Source organism: Dreissena polymorpha, chromosome 7 (genome assembly GCF_020536995.1).
Source record: "Dreissena polymorpha isolate Duluth1 chromosome 7, UMN_Dpol_1.0, whole genome shotgun sequence".
Classification (NCBI taxonomy): Eukaryota; Metazoa; Mollusca; class Bivalvia; order Myida; family Dreissenidae; genus Dreissena; species Dreissena polymorpha.
In genome coordinates this window covers 76,991,946-77,009,336 of record NC_068361.1, presented here as the reverse complement: position 1 = coordinate 77,009,336, position 17,391 = coordinate 76,991,946, and the positions used below count along the sequence as shown (strand labels likewise).

General features: G+C 34.7%; 2 protein-coding genes across 2 annotated transcripts in view; both read left to right on the top strand.

The window, feature by feature from the left end:
- Positions 1-17,391, top strand: part of LOC127837362 (putative serine protease F56F10.1) — a 197,735-nt gene that overhangs the window by 114,259 nt on the left and 66,085 nt on the right. The gene's annotated exons all lie outside the window — the stretch shown is intronic.
- LOC127837361 (uncharacterized) lies at positions 1,556-4,081 on the top strand. The gene is made up of 4 exons (XM_052364326.1): positions 1,556-2,847; positions 3,128-3,286; positions 3,478-3,734; positions 3,853-4,081. The coding sequence occupies exons 1-4, from the start codon at positions 1,674-1,676 to the stop codon at positions 3,931-3,933; spliced, it is 1,671 nt and encodes a 556-aa protein (XP_052220286.1). The 5' UTR covers positions 1,556-1,673; the 3' UTR covers positions 3,934-4,081.

Below are 17,391 nucleotides of genomic sequence, written 5' to 3'. Positions count from 1 at the left end.
TAATAATAAAAATTACCTTCAACTTAAACGTTTGCTGGGAAAGAATTCATGCGGTTGGATTATACCTATTTTCGCATCTGTAATAAGCATCACCCTTAAATAGTCAATATAAACGGACTCCAGAGCCTTTTTTTGCTTTGACGGCTGTGGGAGTCATAAACACAACCGCAGTTCTCCGCAGCGGATCAGTGCGCATCACCAAACAGACGTCGTTAGTTACCGATTAAAGACAGTGATGAATAAACTTAAAAAACACATTACATTTAGCCGAGTGGCGACCTACGGAAGTTATTTTCGCATGCATCCTAAAAACAAGACGATATTTCAACAAACTATTCTTGTTGACATTTTTATGATGGAATTTGGAACAGTGTAAATATTCGACATCTGTTCGACATCGTTATCGACCTAGGTTACATCAAGAACCACGATGTGCAAAATATTGGTGTACTTCGCCACTTAGCCGATTGCGAGACGTCGAGTCGGAACGTTGAGCCAGTTGTTTAATATGGTGATACGAAAGAATAACAAAGTTAATGAAAACAATTATTTCTTGCTTTAATGGTACCATTTGCGTGAATTTGTTCTAAAGACAGGTACACGTTGAAACGTTTTAGCAGTATCAGTGTTTGTTTGTCCTTGCATTGGTGATCAAAGTTTGCAACTTAGGACAATATAAGGCGCATTGCAATCCTTTAACTATAAAACTGAGAGTTGAAGTATTGCAACTACACTCTTCACTTGTAACACGAATATACATATATATTTGAAACACATCGGTCACAATAAGATTAGCAATATCAATAATGTTATGCAATAAAGAATTAATGTGTTGTAGTCTTGACTTGATACAAAGGGACAGCTCAATAACCTTGGAAATAACATTCCAAACTGTATAATTTATTTGTATGTTTATATGCTTAAATTACTTTAGAAAGGCATGAATCTTATTTTAACATTAAATACAGCTTTTTAGCCAATTAGTCTGCTTTAAACAAACAGCATTTCTGGAAGTCACTACAATCTTTATCGTTGTAATTATAACTTAAATCATATGGAGATAAATCGCGTTCATATACGTTGCTTTCTTTAAAGATTTTCCATGAATGGTTTTCTTTTGCAAAGCCATGGGTGTTCGTATTTCTTATTACAAAATTATAATTCGCAATCTTTATAAAAAGCTTGGAAGACCCAAATATTATTTTTTTTACTGACGTGTTTTGTCTGTTTTTACTAATAAATCCTTACTAAATTCTATTGATCAACGCAGCAACATAGTTTTAATGCAAATGTACGGAATTTTATGGCATGATGAATTCAACATACCATTTAAAAAAATGCAATAAATGCTCGTCTATTGAAAAGTACGCATATCAGCCGATAAAAAATACAAATTGATCAATAATAAAATATATAAGAGCCCTTGTGGATTAAACGAATATACTCGAGACGCAGTGAGATAAATGCAGCAGTCGTTCAACATAGTATTATCTCTTGAACTTGCGATAATACGATTAAAAAAATATTGAAAGGAGCTTTAGATAAAAGAGCTGTGCATTTAAAGTAACATATTATTGATACTGACATTTTGCTTTGAAAAGTCATGCGCACATGTATTATTTCGTTAACGTGGCTGTGATCTAAGTATTTTAAGTTATTAGAATATCTGAACTATGATTATGTTAACAAATTTGTTGCAGTGGGTGGTAGCTGTAAGTATGACTGTGCAAGTTTGTGCAATTGAAATATGTGCCTCCCAGCGTTCATGTTTGTCTTGTACAAGCAAGAACACATTTATACCATTCCAAGACGTCGCGTGTCAATGGTGTCCCCTGGATCGAAAGTGTCACACGTTCGGCTACGATGGAAACCCTTGCCTTGCTGACATGGACATCAAGGAATCTTCTTTATGCGAGAACAGCAGCAACAACAGTCCAGACTTCGATGAAAGCAAGGCCCTGATGTTTATCAAACTGTCCGCTGTTGCATACGCCGAACCAGAGTATTTAAAAAAATGTATCAAACACATTCTCCCAAACGGTGACTTCGAGATAGTTGAAGCCATTGGAAGGAAGTGCGAGAGATGGTTTGACTATAAGGAATGCTTCGCATATACAGCAATATCGCATGGGAAAAAAACTATTCTCGTTGGCTATCGAGGAACGGCAGATTTCATACAACTTGCAGATGAAGGATTGGTAGAGCAGATTATGTGTCATCTAAGCACAGGAACAGCTTCGGCATATAGACAATATCGTGGGCAGGTCAACACATATTTCAGTTTTGCGTTTGAAAGACTCTATGATCCATGTATTCGAGAAAGCGTAAAGAAACTCGCCGACAAATATCATGATTATGACGTAGTAATTACAGGGCATTCTTTAGGTGGCGCGCTGGCATCTTTGACTGCTTACAAACTAGTGACAGAGGGCGTTGTTGCAAAGGATCGAATGCTATTGTACACGTTTGGAATGCCACGTGTTGGGGACAAAAGGTACGCGTTTGATCATGACAAAGCCGTTCCAAATAGTTGGCGAATCATCCATTGGCATGACATAGTTCCAAGTATGCCACAAAAAAGCTGTGGTTATTATCATCATAAAACAGCCGTTTTATACCCAGAGAACATGACACCAGTCGGTTCTGGTTATACCATTTGCTCAGACAATGAAGACTTGACATGCAATGAACTGAAAGGGTGGTCGATTTCGCAACATTTGTCATATTTTGGAATAGATGTTGGGGGTTACTGTCAAACTAATTTAAAATACAAACGGGAAACTAATGAACCCAAATTCCCCGAGGACTACTGTGAGGTCATTTCACTGAAAGACGCTGGTAATATAGGTGAGTACAGATATCCAGACACCTGGAATGATATCTTATTCAATTGCATACAAACATACACAAGTTATATACTTATACTTTTACTGTATCTGCGGCTTCTTCTATTGCTACTAATACTACTCTTACTACGACGATACCGAATGAATAACATATATATAAATAATCAACACCCATATTGAACAACAAAAAGAAGCCCCTGACTATGTATATAAGTATGTTATTTCAAATTTGCAATAATATTCACATTTTTATATTGTTTTAATTATGGTTTAAATTACAGAAATAATAACAGTCGGAAGCTCTGTTTGCGACTTTGAGAGAAACTTCTGTGGCTGGACCCGTGCCAACGGCAGTACGCTTAACTTCAAACGGATGAAAGGACCGGTCGATAGATCGGGGGTAATAGGGCCAGCATACGATAGAAACAAATCTGTATTAGGTAAATGCGTCTGAAACCATATGAACGGGTTATATTTACAATTGAATGTTTAATGAATATTGAATTAATTGGAAAAAGTGGTTTTCAAATATAAATGCATGTAACAAATCTCAAACCAACATGGCACTACAAATATAGCTCAGTAAATTGTTTTGTCATTCTTACGTCGACATTTGTTTTGATTATTATAGGTTATTATATACTCGCGGATGCCAGCTACAATGAAGGACAAATTACCAAACTTCGTTCCCCAAACTTTCTATCGGGAAGTTATTGTTTTGAGTTCTACTATTACGTAGATGATGATAGTGGGATTTTTAAATTGAAAATGTATACAACGGAAACCAAAAGCAAGACGATTGTAAGCAAATTTGTTTCCCGCGGAAGGGATTGGAGGCATTTCCATGCCAATGTCAGAGCAGACGCGTTGGAGAAGGGAGAATTCTACGTGAGTATCGTATAAGTTTGAATAAACAGCGACAGTGCTTGTTTTTAATTCATTCACGTTTTCTATAATGATTTCACCAAATAATCTCCCCTTCAAAATTTATTTTTGCTTTTTTCAGTTCGAATTTGAGGCACAGATTGGTAGCAGCAACATAGCACTTGACGACATCAGCATAAGAAAGGGACTTTGCCAATCCTAGTGGAAAATTAAACCGGATGTAATAGAGTTGAAAAGCAATGTATTGTGTAAAGGTCACTATTAAAATCTGCCTGAACATTATCATGTGTAATCAGCAAATTTAGCTTACTATATATCATGTACCAGTTACTAATAAATGAACACACGTATCTCTCGTATTAAGTATATTGTACGTGGGCTTTCTTGCACCAATACACTCGGCGACAGATATTTTTACTAATGTGGTATTTAAGAGCATACAACGTTGTTCCGTTTATCATACGTTCCCAATTCGTGTATTTATTGGTAAGATTGTCATGATAGCAGTATACATGTACGTTGTTTTTGTTTTACTTAAAATCACTCTAAAACTCAATGTTTCTGTAGTTCGGGTGTTTTGGATTGCAACGTAACAATTATTTCGGGCATTACTGAATTAATGTAATAATCGAAATTTGTACCATAAATCATATTTCATATCATACAATCTTCAAAAGACAGTCAAGCCTATATCAACATTTCATTGACTCGGGTATCCGCCGTATATAAGTACCAGACACGAGTCATTGTTCACCTTGTTTGTCGAAACATTTGCCAATGCCGTATTTGTTCGTTATGTGTCCGTTGCATACGTCATATTTACGTTGCAGTTGTTAGACACGTGACTTTGCACACGGCTCGTCAGAATGTGCACACATTACAATCAGCGGTTTAATTGTTTATATCTGTATTTTGACTTTAGCAACTACTCAGTCTTACGCAAACAGCCGGATAGCAAGCATACAAGTTGTTGTTTTGTACCGGGGTGGCCCTCGGCAGTTATGGCCGCCGGATGAATGTTGTTCAGAGTATTTAACGTTCTAATAAAACTAAAAAGCAAAAATAAAACGCATAGAAAATTGAAAATGACGTTTATGTTATTGTGTTCTCCACGAACTATGTTACATGGTAAACGTCTACGAATTAAGTAGGTCTATGCGGTATTGCGTATTAATAATGATGTGATGCTAAATAACGCTTTTAGCACACGTTCATGTTAAAGAATACATAGTAAAAGTAAGAACAAGTAATTGTGTATTAATTGACCATTTACATTGTTTTTCAGTTTTATTTTTGCAACGTACGCAAGTGATAAAGAAATAAAATTGACAAAATTACCAGTACCTTATAGGTATCATTCCCTGAACTCGGTACATTAACTCGTGTTATCCTTAGTGATGTAGCTGTTTACTTCCGGTTTTGTTATGTCAAGCATGTATACTTGCTGGCATGCCAAAGATCTCTCACTAGCTCTTTGTGGGAAAACAAAAGGGAAAATATTGCTAAGGCCACAACAAATCCATTAAATGTTCGTTTCATGATACAGTTTAATTTACCTACATATTTTACGACAGAGACTGTTATAACGTTTTGCGTTATTAGATTGGTTTATGGTTAATAAAATGGCGGCGTTGGTCTGTCTTGTCGTGTTGGCCAAAGACACAAATGGAAATGTTATTTTCCCCCGTGGCAATGAGTCATTGCATCGCAGGTGATTTTAGTAATTTATTTATCTCAACCGCATCCACATCAGGGTGTGAAATGTCGCCGGTATGCGTACGTTTGGTAAAAAACTGCAATAAAGTTGTTGGTATTGATTAAGTTACAATAGCAAACATTAACATGCAACTGAGTGTCGCCGTTGAACTGGACAAAACAATTCGAGTATTATATAAATTGTACTTGCCTCAAATCTACTAGTTCAAACGGTTGATGGCTAAGTTCAAGGTGTACATAATGCCCCCAAAACATTAAGTAAACATAAGTACGAAAGAGAAGAAACTGTCTGGACCTCAACAACTTTTCTTGGATTTGATTGGCTTTTTTATATTAAAATACAAAAAGTTTACTTCTCATTTCTTATTTTTCTTTCATAAGGGAGCTATGTTTTTTTTTACTTTACAAAACTTAAACTTCTCATTACTAGTTTTAACAGTGCTAAACTAGCAAAAGTAATTAATCGAGTATTGTATACTACCATAGCCTACGATGTTTAGCATAATACAAATTCAAGGCATCAGTGATTTTTTTTCTCCCAAAATTATAGCCTCTTGCAGGTTGTCTCCAAATTGCAAAAAGTGAAAAAGGCTGTTTCCCATTAGCAAAAAGTATATAAAAAAAATATGACCAAAATTTCCAACTTAATAAGCCAAACATTTCAAATAAATTCAATTGGTCATACATCAGTTTCATTCCCCAGCTCTTCATAATATAAATTTTAGATAGCATTTAAATAAACACTTTTCAACAATTGGTATACTGATAACTGTTATTTATAATCATAATAATAGTGTTTAAATTTTCCCAATGTCATTGTTTATCGCACTTTTCCCTCAATCATAAACTAAGAAAAATCACTGCTGATGCTTGATGTTTATTGTATAATGTATTGTTACATGCTATTTAACCATCATTGACAGAACGTTGAGCTTCTTATATAACTTTTATAATGAAACCTACAGTGTGCCATAGTGTACCATGTTAAATTTAAGTAGTCACTATCTGGTGTGAATAAGTAGAACAGCTATTGGAGACTTTTTATGAATTATTATAAACATTGGATAAACGCTTAAACTCAGTTTTTACTACTAAATTATCTTGCATTGATATTTTGCAGATATCGTGCACTTAATTTGCAAAATATATCAATTTACATCGACAATATATGTATTTTTCCCCCGTGATTTAAAAAAAATAGAATAACAATCAATTTATTTTTATTACGCTCGCTCGCTTCATTTTTTGGAGGCTAACATCTATAGAACAAATCTTCAATTTGTTGTGGTTTAACATACATATAAAAGTTTCACATTCGTTCACTCAGAAAAAAACTGTCGATGCGTTGGCCTTTACTTCGTTTTTTAAGCAAGGTTTTGTATCTAGTTAATTATTATTAGAATGTACAGATGACAGACGGTTCAAAGTTTGTATAACATATTATTTCATTTCAGCACATTTGATGAAGTACACATGTTCATCGTGATAAGAATACGCAACGCAAACCTAGAAGACGTTATTGCACTTCTGAAAATCGAAACTGTAACCGACGTCTTTTTGTAACAGCCGCTAGAGCTCAGCTAATAGATGAGCTCCTGAAAACTAGATGCACTAAATTGATGTGTACACCTTTAATGGGGCCGTGCAACAGATTTTGGCATGTATTGAAGCTTGTCATTAAATGTGTTAAATGCCCTATATTGATAAATTTAAACATTTGATCTAAAAATCTGCAGTAAAACAAAACAAGAATACAATTTAAAAAAAAGTAAAAAAAGTAACCCTCAACAGGGCTCGAATCACTGACCTCTGGATTCCTGGAGTCTTGGAGTAAAAAGCCTCCCAACCAGACCACTCGACCATCCACGCTCATGTTTAGAGCGGATATATTTTTTGGCTATATAAGCAATCCTCGTAGATTCCCAAAATATCAAAAAATACGACGCTTTATCTGTTGGACGGCCCCTTTAAAACGCCATATGAAGATTCAAAGGTTTTTTAGACATGTATATACTCAACTTGAACAATTATAATTTGAAGGTGTGAAAATGTTTGCGAACAAGTATTGTACTTATGACGTTATTGTAACGGGATACTCAGTGGGCGGCGCAATCGCATAGTTGGCAACCTATGCCCTTACGAAAACACGGTGCCTATACCACGTGACTTTTTATGATCTGTGGTGGGAGAATAATATGCGTCCCAGTTAACATTTTTAATTTTGTATTTTTTAATATTTTACCATTTTTAATGGGATAAAGTGGAGAGTCCGCTCATTCGTGAGAGTTCTATATGTCTATAGGTATCATGATCTTTTTAAACAAATAAGTATTTTTTCATTAAAGTGCAACCGCGCGTTTAAATGGTGAGAAAAATGTCGGATCAGTGTGGGGTCTTCATATTACAAACGCGCGGTCTAGGTAAGTCATTTAATTTGTGTGGTTTCAGTTAAGATGCCCAGAAGTGCGCATTGCGGTTGTTGTGTATGTTCATATATTCATATTGCTTATCTTTCTCTATGATCGTCTGCGTGGCCAGAAGTATTTTACCAGCGACATTATGCTTTACGACATAAGCATTACAATAGGATTGTATTCCACCTAAGCATGATGATAAAACAAGGTGAGCTCTGTTGGCTAAATGTATACTTGAAACCACCTCTCAAGTCTGTTATTTAAGGAAAGATAATTTAAAATGCATTATGAATTACAAACAAAAGCCTGAAGGCTGTTATTTGATTTAAAGAGATTTCCTGACGAATTGATGTACCTTTGTGTAGATACATATATAACTTTATTTCCTCCAAGTACATGAAGAGCTGAACAAAATTAAGACACACGTTTACAATTATTAACAAAAAGCATAAGGGTAATGTATACATAGTAAAATATTTTACACTTCTTATGGGATAAGCACAGTAACCATTGACGTGATAAACAGAGTGAACTTATATACACATATAATTGAACTAGCATTTATTGGCATGGAATTAAATTGATATCGATAATGAAAATAACTCTTCTAGAGGTCAATGAAACACAGACAATAACAGTTCGCATGTTGTATAAAATAAATATAAAATATCATATTGCACAAAAATATACGAGAATGATTGAATACTTCTAACGCACATACACATGTATTCTCAAACCAATGCTTATCAAAACATACACGAAAACAATCTGGCATTATAGGTATGAAAACGAAAATCTAGAATAACTTCTGTTTACTTATTATGTACTCATAGAGTATTGCTGTAAAATTGATAGCAATATTGATATTAACATAAGAAACAAAAAGTACATTGCTAAATGACAACTGTCCTAACACACATCGATCAGGTCGTGTGACCTTAGCCTTTGATCTAGAAAGATAGTCAAAAAAAAAGATTACAACGACAGACAATGACACATCAGTCAGGGGATGCAAATGTTAACTGAATAAATGTAAAACGACATCCACACATAATGAAACAGTGACAAGCATAACAGCTCAAGTTTATGTTTATAAATGGAAATTTAAAACGACATCCACACATAATGAAACAGTGACAAGCATAACAGCTCAAGTTTATGTTTATAAATGGAAATTCAAGTCAAAGCAAGTTTATCAAAAATACAAGAAAAGCTCCGTATTTGTCTTTCAAGATTACTTTTTTTGTCGGAACTTCACCCCGCAAAAAATATGATAGGCGGTTATTTTTCACGGTTTTATACCCTTTATTCTTTCTGTTTATTTTTTCAATGACGCTCAGTTTCAAGCCATACCAGTAAAAAGGTGATTCGCGTTTATTTCGTATTTAAATTCGCTTTATATCTCGACTTTACTCCCCGCAAATTTTCTTAGCCCTAATTAGGTCATCCCGCTAAGAAATTTCGCACCGAGTAAAGTCGAGATATAGAGCGAATATTACTATGAAATAAAAGCCAGTAACTTTCGTCCTAATATGGCTGGAAAGTGAGCGGAATGAAAAAAAATTACAAGTAATACAAGGTATAAAACGACGACAAATACCTGCCTCGGCATGAACGTCGCCATCTTGTTTGTCACGTGATTACCTCCTCTGATCTTTTGTGCTCATTCAGGAAGGATATGGTTGAACGAGGTTTTGATAGTTTATTTTTTAGTTTTAGTATATTATAAAGCAATAAATGGCAAGACAGCGATAACAATGTATATGATTATAAACATATACATGTTGGTTGGAAATAGTGCAAAAAGAGAAAACAAAAGCGTTTCAATACATGATAACAGAATGACAGAGGGTAGATATAAACTTATAAGTTAAAGGTCAATTTTAAAGACAATCCAAAGTTACTATTTTTTACGCTATTTACATTGAAATATGATTAAATTATCGGATAAATAACGTTTAAGTGTTGAGTTAAACCTAAAAAGATGATATTGTTTACTTTTTATGATCGTAACTCGCAATACGTCGCTTTGCTTATCTCCCCTGACGTCACAGATGAACATGCATTTTCGCGTCCGCCATTTTACAAGATAAACGACAGCAGATTTCGGGTTATATTTTTTCGGTTTTTATTTATATTTACGTGAAATTGTTTTCACTGGTTAAGCACAGTGATAGGGAAAATGATCATCTGTGCGGCCGTTGGCTGTAAATCACGTTCTGGAAAAGAAAAGGTGAATTTGTTCAGATTTCCGAGTGACAAAAAACTGAAGAAGATTTGGTGCACTAAAATCAGTCGTGCCAATGTTTCAAAACACAAACTGTTTTCACCAAATAAAAACAGCCGAGTGTGTTCGTTGTACTTTGAAGAAGACCAGTTCGTGCATAGTTTAGCATTTTTAGAGAACATTGGATGCAATTCGCAATTTCGCAGAATATGGAAACAAGTCGCCGTGCCAACCATCTTTTGCTCTGTACTTTCTGCAGTCAGCAACAGAGCAGAACAGATAGAAAGAAGACACTCGTCGGAAAGTCTGCTAGAAAAACGGCGAAAAATACACGTGAATATTGTTTTATTTCAATATGAAGACTTTTCTAAACGAATAAATATCTGTGCAATTAGGTGTTACAGCATTCAAACGGGTAACCCATTCAATTTTTGTTCCTTCAAGTTTAACCCATTTATGCCTAGTGGACTCTCCCATCCTTTTAAATTGGATCTTTTGTTCCAAAATAAGGAATGTCTAGTATATTTATTTCTATATTTTGAATATTTCTTACAGAAATTCCTTTAAGCAAACATCGCAGACCTAGATGAGATGCCGCCAGTCAGTCAGTCTGTCACACTTTTCTGGATCCTGCGAAAACTTTTAAAGTTCTTTATATTTGTTCATGAAACTTGAAACATGGATAGATGGCAATATGGATGTAATGCACGTTGTTCCTACGTAAAAAAGTTATGTTTGCAATGACAACAAAAAATAAAAATTCTGACAATGGTGTAGCCGCTAGGGGACATATATTGCTTGGAAATAGTCTTATTTTTATTGCAATTTTGGAGATATTTTACAACAAAGCCCATTAGGCCAATATATTTACAAGCAAAAAAAACAACAACAACACAGCGCATACAAAGTATATGATAATAAACATACAGGTGGAGAGGTGAAAGTTTTGCTATTTTACAACAAACTTATTAAATAGACAAGCATGTGTTATAAGTGTACCCGTAGTATGTGTTTAAGCATGTTATTGATATAAGTAATGTTTCATCAACTCAAAAGAATAGAATATATAACTGCCAAAGTTTTTAAGTACTTTTCTGTTTCTTGTTTGAAGTAATTGTCTGAACTTATGCATACCTAATCTTGTGCGAAAAAAATTTGGTATATATGTATCTCGTAAATCATTATATAAATCGTATTCCATAATAAAATGGTATTCATCTTCAAGTTTACCACAAAAGGAGCATGTTCTATTTTCAATTGTTGTAACTACTGGTTTACTCCATCGGTCTGATTCAATATGTAATCTATGTGATGACACAGGTAATTTTGTTATACAAATGCGAAATTGTTTAATGTTAACAAGGTTACGATATTATTGGAATTCAAAAGATTTAATGTTATTATACATGTAAAATAGGGCCCTGCTGGAGTCACTTAATCGACTTGACCAGTTTTGCACAAACGTGTTTTTAAGACGTTGATAGATTGCCGACAAGAAAAGTTTTTACATTCCCGACGCCCTGCATTATCCAGATATCCTGAAATCCCAGGGAACACAATACAGCTTTAACTTGTGAGCACCAATTTGCCTTTTTTTGGTTATTCTCAAAGTCGTTTTTCGGCACATTGTAAACTTTTTTTGGCAATTTTTTTTTCATTGCATTGCAATAGTTTTATCCAGTATTTGATTATGTTAAAATGTCTTATATTCTGCATGGGCACCCTCCCCAGCTCACCATATACAAAATCATTCTGCGTACTTCTCTTAACGCATAGAGTATTTTTGCAAAATTGTAAATGTATACGTTCAATAGTTTGGCCTTTGTTAAATCCCCAGACTTCGCTTCCATAATTTAAAATAGGAACAATAAGTTTTTCAAATAAGTCTAACCTGTGTTTGACAGTAACATCTGTAAATTTGTATAAATATTTATTCATTTTAAATATAGCTTTAAGTGCTTGCCCTGATATGGTGTTTTGTGCTTCATTAAATGAGACACCGGCTGTAAAAAAAACTATGCCTAAATATGTAAATTTGTTAACAAATTCTATAGCGTTATGTTTATATGTAAATGCTAGGTTTTGAAAGTTTCTTCAACCTTTACGGAAAATCATTACATTCGTTTTAACGTGTTAACAGTGAGTTTTCATTGGTTACAGTATTGTTCAAGTAAATTAAGACTAGTTGCTGTTCTTGGCTGCTGTTTGCAAAAATTACAATATCATCAGCATACAAAATTAGCAACATGTTGAACCTGTTTACATCAATACCCGGTAAGCCACTGTGAAGGTAGATGTCTTCTATATAATTTAAAAACATGGCAAACAAAAACGGGCTTAAACATTCACCCTGTCGTACCCCGAGCATGCATGGAAAACTTTCACTCAACATATTACAATATTTAACACGTGATTTGGTTGAATCATACATGGAGCGTATGATATTTAAAATCCTACATCAAATTCCTAATTTTATAAGCTTCAACCAAAGTTTATCTCTGGTAACATAGTCAAATGCCTTCGAAAAATCTATAAAGGCACAGTATAGTTGTTTACCTGAATTCAATATATGAGATATGAGACCATGTAACACAAAAATATTGTCAACTGTGCTCATTGTCGGCCTAAATCCTGATTGTGCCTCAATGTACACATTATATTTTTCGGACCAATTTGACAAGCGTAAATTCAAAATTCGTGGAAATAATTTACCTAAAGTGCCACTTAGTGTTATGCCCCTATAATTGTTAACATCATTAACATTTCCCTTTTTATGTAGATGCACTACATACCCTTCTGACCATTCAGTTGGAAAATATCCAATTTCAAAATTTTTATCAAACAATGATTCTAACAAAGGAAGTAACACAACTTAACCATAAATGAAAAATCATTTAGGAAATCATCTGGCCCGCCACATCTATTAGTTTTTAAAATTATTAATGCCTTTTAAAATGTCATCGGTTGTAATACAAACATTTAGTTCATCAAACATACATGTTAGCTCATCGCGCTTGTATCTTTCAATAAAAAACAGAACATCTTCATAAGGTGTGAAGAAATGTGTTTCTGGGTTATTAACCGATTTAAAGTACATTTCAAAATCAGACAAACGTACTGTCGATGGTTTAAAATTGGCACAGCCCTACAACATATTTCAATACACTTTCGCGTTTTTGTAGCGAGCATCTGTTAATTCAGTTGTTTTATTTTTATCATATTCATACCTACAATTACGTAAACATGTTTTATATTGACTTCTTGCTGTTGCCATATTTACTCTATTTGTATCCGATTTATTTGCACGGTAAATATTTAGCATATAATAAAGCGTATCCCTTTTTATAAAACATTCTTTGTTAAACCATTTTTTATTAAATGTATGTTTTTTATCAGATGTTTTACTTGGTTCGGCAATATTAAGATCTCGCTTAAACAAGGGAGACATAACGTTATTCAAACACAGTTTTAAATCGCTAATACATGTGGTTATGTCCTCTGGATTTACATCGCATGATAAAGAACGACAAATGTGTTCCAGCTGATTGCGTACAAGGACTGATGATATGCTATTTTCAAAACAAGTTTTTTTTCCGATAGTCCCATTTATATACATAATCTTTACCACCAATAGAGCGGTTTAAATCATTGTCATCCGGAATCGATTCTTTTCGGTACATATTAATCTCAAAAATAATTGAACATTGATCACTTAGTATGTTTGATATAAACGCTGTATATTCAGCCGCTCCCCTGCATAAAACGAAATGTGCAAATTTAGTTGCGATCTGGTGACAAAGTCCACAACCACTTCAATTGTAAGGGTGCTATCACTTGTAAATCCACATATGCCAATTGAGATCGGATTAAACATATAACAAATCCTTTCTACACTAGTTTCTCAGGTACAGCCGCAACCGGTGTGAATCCTCAAATACTGAGTAAGGAAGGAGCCTTTAGGAAAGTCCTTTCCACGCAAGCTCTAACTGTGTGTCCACTCACCCGTGTGAATCTTCATATGCCGGGTGAGGTGTGAACTGATGACAAATCCGTTTTCACAAACACTTCACCGGTGTTGCCGCTCTCCTGTTTGAATACGCAAATGATTTGTGAAGTCCGAGCCCCTGGTAAATCCTTTTCCACACACACTGCAACTGTGTGGTCACTATCCTGAGTGAATCCTCATATGTCAGGTGAGGTGCGAACTGCTTGTTAAATTTGCCAACTATTCATAAAATGAAGTCCATGACTAACGGTCATAACCACTTCCATGTTCATTGTCATAGACTATTACCGCTACATGTACATGTAACAGTTCCGTTTGCGATTTCGAGGAAAACTTCTATGGTACGAGCCGCAGCCCCGGAAGTACATTCAACTTTTAAAGATGGAGCGACACTACCAATACATTCAACAAAACAGGACCAACAGTCGATCGACATAACTCACCAACAGGTAAGCGTTTAAAGGGAGTACACTTACATATTTTATCTGATCTTTAACCACATGCACTTACACATTTTCCAACTATTATTTGAAATGAAAAAGACTCACTAAGTCCATGACTCACGGTCATAACCACTTCCGTGCTCATGGTCTTAAATCTTTCTCTCTTCAATTTAGCATATCGTTTATTTAATAAATAACATTTTTAACACTGGTTTTATATTACGAAAGTTTCTATTGTAATCGACTTATTCAATTTTGGACACATTGAAAATGCAGAGAGAAATATATGTCCGTTTCAGTCAACTATTATATCTTACAATATTCTATTGCTTTAAGGTAACTTTATCTTTTCTGATACCATTAACAACAAAGGACAATGTGCAACGAAGATCGACCTCAATGTCACCGCTCAGTTGATGAGTCTCGAGACGCCCGTAAACGGTGAAACATCCTTGTTCAGATGTCTAAAGAACTGAAACGATAGTATTTAAATTATGGAGGACATGCAGTTATGTATACTAAAACATGTACATGTGTGGCATGTGAATAGTGCAAATTTATTCATACACATCAGACGGTAAGTGTAAAGCTATAATCAAAAGTTATGGTTTGAATAACCTGATCCCCGCCGATGCCCAAAGCGCACACAGGAGGCCCCAACGTCTATCAAACACGTTAAGTTGATGCAATTCATATACATTTACAAATGTAAGACATTATTTTTGTTAAAAAACTGCTATTACTTGCAAGATTTATCCCCCACCACCAACCAAGAGAAGTGTACTTGACTTCACGTACACCGCATACAATAATCGGTTGTAATGAACGATTCAGGTAAAACTGCAAGCGAGATACGCAACCCTACTGCTCATTTTACTCTTTTTTTGTTCTTTTAATGGCAGGGGGGGGGTCGTATGAGGACCTAAGGCTCAAGACCGGTATCAAGGTGCCTTCATCACCTCCCAAAATATCCAATCTACAAATAAGCAGCCATTACTATATTGGATACATTAAGTATTCTTTAGCAAAACATGTAAATAACACATGATCAATCTCATTGCGCAAATTAACATAACAAACAAACATCAAAAGCATCACGTACGCACCCCGGACATCAACAAGAAACAAACTAAACATTCAATCCATAACGTCCATAAACTAATACTTAACATAGTTTAGATAAATCATAAGTTTTCGAGTTTTTCAGCTGTTTTAAACCGACATACAAATCTAACCAGTCACACAAAAACGTAAAGATATAGTAATCGTATTAACATATAGAAAATAAGAATAACTTTAAACATTAAACGTTCATTTCATAACAAAACTAAAAAGTATAACACGTACGTTTAAACATGCTAAAATTTCAATAAATATGCACGAAGAAATATCTCCAGGAAGTGAGAGTCTAAAATATGACATTCAAAACACAAAATGAAGTAAAACATGAATCAAAATAATCAAGAAAACCTAGCTGCTTCATACTTAAATGAAAATACACCAATTGGCTTTCGCGGTAAAGGAATCGGTTCGTGTTAAGACCCAATCTAAAAACCGAACTGAAAGTAATCTTAATATCAGCTTTATCATGGCAGCATTACAAACGTAAAATTAAAGTAACTGATTATTTAAACATACACATGTTCATATAGTGCGGGTGGGCGGTTGTATCACCCTTTCGTTCTCCTGGTCCATACCTTGTGCCTGTCAAATACACACCTCGAATGGCGACTCAATAGATTTGCAAATCATATAACTAGAAACCCGTGGGTTTTGGCACTAAATCCCACACAAAGAACCCGTGCATTTTTCGCGCTATACCATTACCATAATCTCTCTTCTAAATAACCTATATAAAACCAATACAATACCGTATTTTTCAAACCGAGAATAATTTCGTGTATTGGCTATTGTGATTCCCATCGCTTGAAGAAACTGTGATTGTTGCATGAAAAATAACGCATTTTTGTGGATTCTACCGTTACACAAAGGTATGCATCAGTAAATTTTGTACAGGTGTTATCTGAATTCCCGAAGAAGAGGTAAACGCCGGATACACCGTTTGAAAGTCTACTCTTTCGTTCGTCAAATTAGATTTTTGGAAGAAATAAATGTTAATACCTGTTTGAATGTCATTTGCATCATAAAATCGTTTGCCCTGGTAGCCGTTTTCCGCGCAATTTGCGATACTGCAATTTCTTGATACCCCCCACCCCACCCAACCCCCTCACAAACATACACACGCACACACCCCAGTCACCTTTGAAACAACACATAAAGGCACTCATTTATATATAAGTCGGATTGGTGATACACCTAGGTGTTGATACAGTAGCGACTTATCAAAGAAGCTTACATGGTCATTTAAATGTTACCAATAGATATCTATATGAGACATGATCTATAACATTACGTATCGAAACACTTACAATTATCATTGCCTTCATTTAAACTATATGTTCATTTAAATAACTGATCTAAGCGTTTACAATGACTGTACGTGATTCGGAATATGCTGCAGTGGCACTACTTCTATTCGCTAGTGCACAAGGATTCGTGGTCTCTGAGCCCGGCTTCGGTGGTTGGGATGTAGAACCGATACCCGCCCCTCCAGGACTGCCACTTCCAGTTGAGCAGTTTTACGAATTTCAGTCGCTGGACCATTTTGATGGAAGCAACTTCCAATATTGGAAACAGGTAATATAAAAAGATTGGCATAAATTGTACAAATACAATGGTATATTGTTTTAATAATAATAATAATTATTATTATCATTATTATTTGTATTATTATTGTAACAATTATAATTTGTCTTCTTATAACAAGTTAATAATTTAACTTAAATGATGACTT